Here is a 9,181-nt window from a genome sequence, read left to right on the forward strand (position 1 = left end):
CACGCCGTGTCGGAGGGTACAAAGGCGGTGACCAAGTACACCAGCTCTAAGTGAGACCCATGTGCTGAAAAAAAAAACACAACCAAAACCCAAAGGCTCTTTTAAGAGCCACCCATAGCTTCCTTGACACAGCTGAACTATAATGTTAATGTCTGTACGATATTTGTATTTTATAAATCTTCTGTATTAACAAGTGATCCCTGACCTTGTGCGCGCTTGTCCTCGGATGTGTTCATACACATCTGTTATCTCTGCCTGTGGACAGGGATCATGTTAAACACCAATGAGCTATTTTGAGCAATTTCTGTGTGATCGTGTTACCCTCTGTCACTCAATCGATTCAGAAGCTACAAACCCGGTGGGGTATGCAAAAGGGCAAGCAAGAAAATATACTTTCCCTCCGAGTTCCGTTTCACCCTTTTGTTTTATTTCCAGATCTCCTCGCGGGTATTGTCAGGTTGCTGAGGCTTTTTGCTGTCGGGGAGATACTTTCAAAATGAGCCGAGATAAAACCAGAACAGCTGCCAGACTGGCATAGTAAATGTGGAGCTTTTGCTGAACTCTGATCGCGTGCAATAAGGGAGGGCCGCTTTTAAATATTCTCGAAAAACGGTGTCCGCAATTAATGTGCTCACCTGGAAAAACGTTATCGAATGTTTTATCAACTTATCGGTGTTTTTGAAATGCGAAATAAATTAGTTGCAGAGTGCAGATTTTGGCGCTTTTTTGTTTCCGCTTGCATTTAATGTTCAGAAAGTCCGATTCTAGGTCAGAAATTGACATATTCAAGGAGGTTAGGGAAATAAGGGAAAGGGAGATTATATAAAGTATACATTCAGAATCTAAGAGTAAACTAAGTCGAGTATTCGTGCATTCTATTGTGTTAAACTTCCTACTTTTTGGTACATATTGGCCGGCTTTTCAAATCAGGAAGAAAGCCGTTGATGATTTGGCGCCGGTATTTTCCGGCCTCCTCCCCGGGCCCTCTCCCGATTGGTGAGTGAAGCAGATATCTGATTGGGAATTGAAACGATATGAGGAGATGCTGAACAAGGTGGCCAATCAGCAATGGCCGCACCATCAATCCTCCCGAAGGTCGAAGAGGCCGGAATGTGGGCGGGTTGCAGCATTCTCTGTGAAAGTGTTTGTGAGATTGTGGCCATGTCTGGGAGAGGAAAGGGCGCTGGTGGGAAAGCTCGCTCTAAGGCGAAGTCCCGGTCGTCCCGGGCTGGTCTGCAGTTCCCGGTGGGCCGTGTTCACAGGCTCCTGAGAAAGGGTAACTGTGCTGAGCGTGTGGGTGCCGGAGCGCCGGTCTATCTGGCTGCTGTGCTCAAGTATCTGACGGCTGAAATCCTCGAGCTGGCTGGTAACGCAGCCCGGGACAACAAGAAGACCCGCATCATCCCCAGGCACCTCCAGCTGGCCGTGCGCAACGACGAGGAGCTCAACAAGCTGCTGGGAGGGGTGACCATCGCTCAGGGTGGGGTGCTGCCTAATATCCAGGCTGTGCTACTGCCTAAGAAAACCGCCGCTGGGGGTGCTACTAAAAAGTGAAGAGACAGTTATTTCGTCTGACAACCCAAAGGCTCTTTTAAGAGCCACCCACAACATCAGTGAAAAGCAGCTAGACCATCCCCTCTGTCGGAATGTCTTTTTCTGCTTTAATTGTTTGATGTCCGTTTCAGTCCCTTTGCTGTTTGATACTCTTACTGTCACTGTGTGTATGATCTAACATGAAATCTTTACTAACAGGATGCAGTCAGTCACGTTCACAGAACAGCTGAAACGCATGGAAAGTGAAACGTTTTTCACGAATTTATAATGAATCGCATTTGTAATAGCGTTCGGATTGCATTATTTCTTATTACTCTGTAACTGCCTGTGACTTTAATCATTGTCATATAAATGCATCTCAGTCCCTCGCTCACAACCAGTTTCATATTTCCAAGCCGCACCTCCATCTCCTACCGACCAACCTCATCCCGCCCCCTTGACCTGTCCGTCCTCCCTGGACTGACCTATCCCCTTCCTAACTCCCTACCTACACTCACCTTTCCTGGCCCCATCCCCGCCTCTTCGACCTGTTTGTTTCCTCTCCACCTATCCTCTCCTCTATCCCTCTTCTATCCGCCTCCCACTCTCTCCCTATTTATTTCAAAACCCCCTTCCCCTCCCCCTTTTCTGATGAAGGGTCTAGGCCCGAAACGTCAGCCTCTCTGCTCCTATGATGCTGCTTGGCCTGCTGTGTTCATCCAGCCCTGCACTTTGTTGTCTCGGATTCTCCAGCATCTGCAGTTCCTACTATCTCATATTTCCTGTAACTGCATTTAAGAGCTAAAATGACCCAATGCATCAAGTAGGAAGTACGAGATAACACATTGTGGAGCTTTAGGAGCGCAGTAGGCCAGGCAGCCGGAAAGTTGACTTTTTGGGTGAGGACCCTTTTTCTGAAAAAGTCAACTTTCCTGCTTCTCTGCTGCCTGGCCTGTTGTGTTCCTTGAGCTCCACATTGTGTTACCTCAACATCCTGGTAAATCTTTCCTGAAGCTCCTCCAGTGCAATAATAGCCTTCCCTAACAGGGTGACCAGAACCTGATATAGCGCTTCAGTAAAAGTCTCAAAAATGTCCTGTACGCAAAAGGAGTGAGTAATGAAGCCAGGTGCCACGTGGTCTACAGCTGATGCGAACTTTAAAGAACTATATACTTGACCCATTAGTTCTCTCTGTTCCACAACACTATCCAAGGCCCTACTTGAATCTCTACAAGCCCTGCCACTCTGTTTTTCAAAAATGCAATGCCTCAGTAATCCATCTGCCCGTCCTCAAGCCATTGACCCAATTGATCAAGATCTCTTTGTAATCTTAGATAACCATCTTCACTGTCCACTATGCCACTAATTTTGGTGACATCTTCAAGATTACTACCCATGCCTTCTAAATTCTCATCTAAATCATTTATATAAATGATAAACAAAAGTGGACCCAACACAATTTGGAGTGGAACACCACGAGTAACAGGCCTCCGATCCAGAAAGCAACGGCCAAGCCGTCTCCGTCTCCTGCCATCAAGCCAGTTTTGTATCCAATTTCCAGCCTCACCCCAAGTCCCATGTAATCTTACCCTATTATTTTGTCTGCCATGAAGAACATTGTCAATGACTTTGTGTAGGAACTTACCCTCCTCATTCCCACGCTTCCCCCCTCAAACCCTGGCGAGAAACAAACACTCAGGACGCAGACAGGATTCAGGCACGTGGAAGATGTTTATTCAAGAAGAAACCAGTGAATGCAGGGAGAGGGCCAAAGGATCTTCCACAAATCTGTTCTCGATGTGAGAAAGCATTTTTCCCTTAATCTACAGCTCAGATTGGAAGAGAGATCAATGACCCACTTTGATTTTACAAGGAAGTACAGCATTTTTATACACTACATGTTACAATAATCAAATGCAAAGTAGTCACTGTCCTTCACCTTAATCCAAACACCCAACCCCATGGGACACCGAATCAATCATGGTCATAGGAACAGCATAGGTTCTCATTATTTCATGGTGTTTACTAGACATTGTCATCACTGGGCCTTGGGGATCTTTCTATTCATCCTATTAATTCACATTCTATAAGTTGTCAGCTATACTCCTGGTCTGTCCTAGACTTTATCTCTAAGAGCTGTTTGAATCCTATTATTTGTGGTATTATGTGTGATCCCTTTCTAAAAGGATTGATTAAATTTGATATTTCCCGCATCCTGATATATATATGGCAGTTAGTTTTAAGTAACAGCTACATGATTAGCTCTAATCTTATAACAGTAATTAAAGTGTAAAGTTCTACAGCTACTTTTACTGCTCGCACTTTGTCACTAATGAATTGGATCAATCTAGCTTGTTTAGGATGTGAGACAAGGCATGTCCTAAAGCTGATTCACCTTCACATGGGTTTAAATGTGTTTTCCTCAACTGCTTGTATCATATTCTGGTTATAAATTGAAACCTACTTCTGTGATTATCAAAATAATTCTTTAAATAGAACCTTTTTTTTCTTAATACTATAGTTTAAAAAGCTAACTGCTATGAAATACCTTTAGCTGTTGTTCTTTTTTGTAGTTGTTTAGGGATTTCGTCTCAGCTAAGATTTAGACCCCTGGTGCTATGTCTCTGGTGGAGCAACATCCTTTCATTGAGACTGGAGTCATCTGTCCATTCTTAGGCATCCTCTTATCAAAACTGACTTGATGCTGCTTGGCCTGCTGTGTTCATCAAGCTCTTCACCTCGTTGTCTCAGATGATGGGTTGCAGGGCCTTTCTACGACCTTGGGCAGATCTCTTCCAACGTATTAGTATGTTTCACTTTAAATGTTAGAGCAGACTGCCCCATTTTGTTTATTCCTTGTGTGTCTTTGTTGAAACAGGGGCCGCTTTGTTGTATGCAGGTCACCCCTACACTTCACTAAAGTCCAAGTAAACAAAGTCTACCACTCTGCTCTCAATCATCTTGGTTACTACCTCAAAAAATTCAATCAATTTTGAGATATAATTTCCCTCACTCAAAACCATGCTGACTATCACTAACCATTCTTTGAAAACCCCCACCTACCCCATACATGTGAATCTTATCTTTCGGAATCACCTCCAACAATGTACCTACCATATAATTCAGACTCTCAGGCCTATACTTACTAAGCTTCTCCTTACATCCCTTCTTGAAAATAAAGGTACATTAGCCTACCTCCAGTCATGCCGCACCTCACCATAGTTATAGATGATACAAACGTTACTGCAAGGGTTTCTGCAATTTCCTCCCTAACTTCCTGCAATATCCTCAATACAGTATATCAGATTCTGGACATTTATTCAACTCTATGCTTTCTAAGACCTCCAAGGCTTCCTCTTCTGTAACATGAACTGTTTTCAAAATATCAATATTTATTTCCCAAGTTCTCTAGCTTTTATTTCTCTCCCCCAACAATATTATTTGTGAAATATTTGTTTTCTATTCCCCCTGTCTTCTGAGTTTCAAAACTCAAATAGGTAGCCTTGGTAATAAGAGCTCGACTCTTTCTCTCTAATCACTCGCTTGCTTTTAATGATCTTATAGAATCTCTTTGGATTATCCTAAACCTTAACACCAAAGCTATCTTGAATCCCCTCTTTGCTTTCCTGATCTCTTCAGAATGCCCCTACACTCCATAGTGCTCCCTCACTATCACATCAGTAACTAGCCCTGCTGTATTACCGATGAAAAGGTCATTTCTTTTTCTCCTGTCTCTACACTCATTTGAACCCAGTCGTCTCTATCTAATACGATTTATTTCGTATTCCCAATGAGAACCTCAATATCTTTATTAATCCATTGTTCCTTTATCCTACCAGCCTTACCTTTTACTCTAAGATGATCATATTAACTCTGAACTTTCACATGACACTTGTGAATGCCTTCCACTTATCAGACATCCCTTTACCTGTCAACACTCTCCTCCAATGGGTGGCACAGTGGTTAGCACTTCAGAGTGCCAGGGACCCGGGTGCGATTCCAGCCTTGGGCGACTGTCTATGTGAAGTTTGCACATTCTCCTCATGTCTGCGTGGGTTTCCTCCAGGTGCTCTAGTTTCCTCCCACGGTCCAAAGATGTGCAGGGTAGGTGGATTGGCCAAGCTAAACTTGCCCATTGTGCCCAGGGATATTTAGGTTAGGTGGGTTAGATAGGGGAATGGGTCTGAGTGGGATGGTCTTGGAGAGCGGTGTGGACTTTTTGGGCCAAATTGCTGTTTCCACACTATAGGGATTCTATTGTATAACTTTTGAAAGTTCTTGTCTCATACCATTAATATTTGCCTTACTTCAATTAAAAATTTTAACTTTCAAGGAAGTATTATCTTTTTCATAACTAATTTAAAGCTGATAGAATTACAATCATAGACCCAAAGTGTTCCTGCACTATCATATCAATCACTAGCCCTGCCCTATTACTGAAGAAAACATTATTTTTTTTTCCCCTGTCTCTACCAAGAATATTTACGTTAAAGAAAATTTTCTTGAACACAATTAGCAAGTTCTTCACTATCCAAACCTTTGACACTAGTGTAGTCCCACTCAACCTTTGGAAAATTAATATCACCTAATACAACTTTATTATCCTTACATATTATGTCTGCGATGTCTCTACAGATATGTTCGTCAATGTCCATCTGACTATTGTGGGGCCTATTAATACAATCTCATCAAGGTGATCATTCCTTTCCTATTTCTAATTTCAACCCACATATTTTCACTGGACAACTGTTAAGAAATATCTTCAATAGTTACAGCAGTAAGGTGTAAGCTGGAATAAGGGAGGGAGACTTTAAAACTAATGAAAAGACGGTGTCCCTATCAATACACCGATCAGGAAGCACGTTCATGGAATCCAAACACAGCAGAAAGAGACCGTTTGACTGCTCGAATCTGAACAAACGTTCCGAAGAGCATCTACCAAAGTAGGATTAATGAGCAATGGTTGAATTAGATTATTAAGGTTCGACGTTGAGAATAGAAAAAAAAGATATTAGACATTGAAAATGAGGTTTAACTGAATGTCTTGAACAGTATAAAAAGAGTAGGTGCATTCTGAAGAGGGAGATCCGGAGGGCAAAGAGGGGATATGCGATAACGATAAGAATAATCCGAGGAGATTCTAAAAAAAACATTTAAAGCAACACAGTAGCGAGAGAGAGAGAGAGAGAGAGAGAAGCCTCTTGTGGAATGAGGAAACAAATTGTGTGAACTACAGATTTTGTAATCTGAAAAATCAAAGCAACTCGTTAAGTACACTTGCATTCTTTTGTGTAAAACCGCCTCATGGTTTCTACATATTAGCGGGATTTTCAAATTTGTAAGAAAGCGATTAACGATTTGGTGCCATTTTCCCCGCCCTCCTTCTCAGCCATGATCACAGTGATCAGAAAAAAGAAACAGCAGATGCTGGAATCCAAGGTAAACAAACAGGAGACTGGAAGGACAGCGAGAGGAAAGGCCAAGGGAAGCAAAAAGCAGAGGTTTTGCCGTGAATTTCTAATTTGCACACAGGGATCCCGTACTTCAATTATTTTGTGACTAATTTAAACCTCAATTTATAATTAAAATACGCTTCTTGAGTTTTAATTTAAATCACACAAATATATCAGTCCTACGCACTTGTGTTTTTTCAGCCAGATGCAGTTCCTGCAATTACAGCTGAATTAGCCCGGTGCAATAATAGTAAGACATGGAAATATAACAACGAAACGCACATCATGCATCAGTTCGGCTCTTCTTGGACAGTTTAGTGGCTCTGAAAAGAGCCGTTGGGTTTCTCGGGGTTAATGTGCAGAGCCAGGTACGCTCCGTTTAGGCGCGCTCCCCGCGGATCCGGCGGGCCAGCTGGATGTCTTTCGGCATGATGGTGACTCGCTTGGCGTGGATAGCACACAAGTTGGTGTCCTCAAACAGCCCCACCAGGTAAGCCTCGCTGGCCTCCTGCAGGGCCATCACGGCCGAGCTCTAGAACCGCAGGTCGGTCTTGAAATCCTGAGCGATCTCCCGCACCAGGCGCTGGAAGGGCAGTTTGCGGATCAGCAGCTCGGTCGATTTCTGGTAGCGGCGGATCTCCCGCAGAGCTACTGTGCCGGGCCTGTAGCGATGAGGCTTCTTCACTCCGCCCGTGGCCGGAGCGCTCTTGCGGGCCGCTTTGGTCGCCAGCTGCTTGCGGGGAGCTTTCCCTCCGGTGGATTTACGCGCTGTCTGCTTGGTTCTGGCCATTTTCTTCAATTCTCGGCAACACACTTACACGCTGCTGCTATCAATGCTGAGCCTGCCGCGGTGCTGCCTATTTAAGGGAATTGAAGAGCCCGCCTTAGAGCTGCGATTGGATACAGTTCCGTCCCTCAACCCACTGAGAAACAGCTGCGGAAGGTACAGAAAAGGCAATAAAATAATTGTTGGAGTCTGATTGGTTAACTTGAAATGACAATTTGTCAATTTCAAAAAGCCCGCCGATTTTACCCTCGCAATCCTGAAATTAAGTTAAATATTTAAATGCAAAATAAAGTCCAACGACGATAAAATCTGTACTTTGTGGGATTTCTTTTTAAACCCAACTTGCAGTTAACGCGGACAGGACGCGGGATCATTGCCTGATCTGCCCGTAACAGGTAGGAGGAAAACGCGGGGTTTTAACACAGCCCAGACTTCTGAAGAAGGGTCGCGGCCCGAAACGTCAGCCTTCCTGCTCCTCTGATGCTGCTTGGCCTGCTGTGTTCATCCAGCTCCACACCTTGTTATCTCAAACTAATCAACCGGCCGTGTCTCTAACACCTCTCTCCCCTTCCTGGACCTCTCTGTCTCCATATCGGGCAACCACCGAGAAACCGATATTCATTTCAAGCCCACCGACTCCCACAGCTACCTAGAATACTCCTCCTCCCACCCACCTTCCTGCAAAAATGCTATCCCCTATTCCCAATTCCTTCGCCTCCGCCGCATCTGCTCCCAGGATGAGGCATTCCACTCCCGTACATCTCAGTTGTCCTCGTTTTTCAAGGACCGTAACTTCCCCTCCTCGGTGGTCGAGAACGCCCTCAACCGTGTCTCCCACATCTCCCGCACCTCATCCCTCACACCCCGTCCACGCAATAAGAACCAAAAAAGAATCCCCCTCGTCCTCACGTACCACCCCACCAACCTCCGGATCCAACGCATCATCCTCCGACACTTCCGCCATCTGCAATCCGACCCCAGCACCAAAGACATCTTTCCCTCCCCACCCTTATCTGCTTTCCGGAGGGACCACTCTCTCCGTGACTCCCTTGTCCGCTCCACACTCCCCTCCAGCTCCACCACACCCGGCACTTTTCCCTGCAACCGCAGGAAGTGCTACACCTGCCCCCATACCTCCTCCCTCACCCCCATCCCAGGCCCCAAGAAGACTTTCCACATCAAGCAGATGTTCACCTGCACATCTGCCAATGTGGTATACTGCATCCGCTGTACCCGGTGTGGCTTCCTCTACATCGGGGAAACCAAGCGGAGACTCGGGGACCGCTTTGCAGAACACCTACGCTCGGTTCGCAACAAGTAACTGCACCTCCCAGTCGCGAACCATTTCAACTCCCCCTCCCATTCCTCAGACGACATGTCCATCCTGGGCCTCCTGCAGTGCCACAAC

At 45.0% G+C, this 9,181-nt stretch overlaps 1 protein-coding gene and 1 pseudogene across 1 annotated transcript in view; one reads left to right on the plus strand and one right to left on the minus strand.

Moving 5' to 3' along the window:
* The window catches only part of LOC109913959, an 11,493-nt gene extending 3,693 nt beyond the window's left edge, over window positions 1-7,800 (minus strand). The window contains 2 exon segments of the mRNA XM_048592296.1: window positions 1,201-1,419; window positions 7,372-7,800. Of these exon segments, the coding sequence (XP_048448253.1) occupies window positions 1,201-1,419; window positions 7,372-7,776 (624 nt within the window). The 5' untranslated portion in view covers window positions 7,777-7,800.
* Window positions 1,043-1,554, plus strand: LOC109932457 (annotated as a pseudogene).
* Window positions 7,801-9,181: the final 1,381 nt, after the last annotated feature.

The sequence above is a fragment of the Rhincodon typus genome, unplaced genomic scaffold, assembly GCF_021869965.1.
Source record: "Rhincodon typus isolate 14 unplaced genomic scaffold, sRhiTyp1.1 hic_rhity00000982, whole genome shotgun sequence".
Classification (NCBI taxonomy): domain Eukaryota; kingdom Metazoa; phylum Chordata; class Chondrichthyes; order Orectolobiformes; family Rhincodontidae; genus Rhincodon; species Rhincodon typus.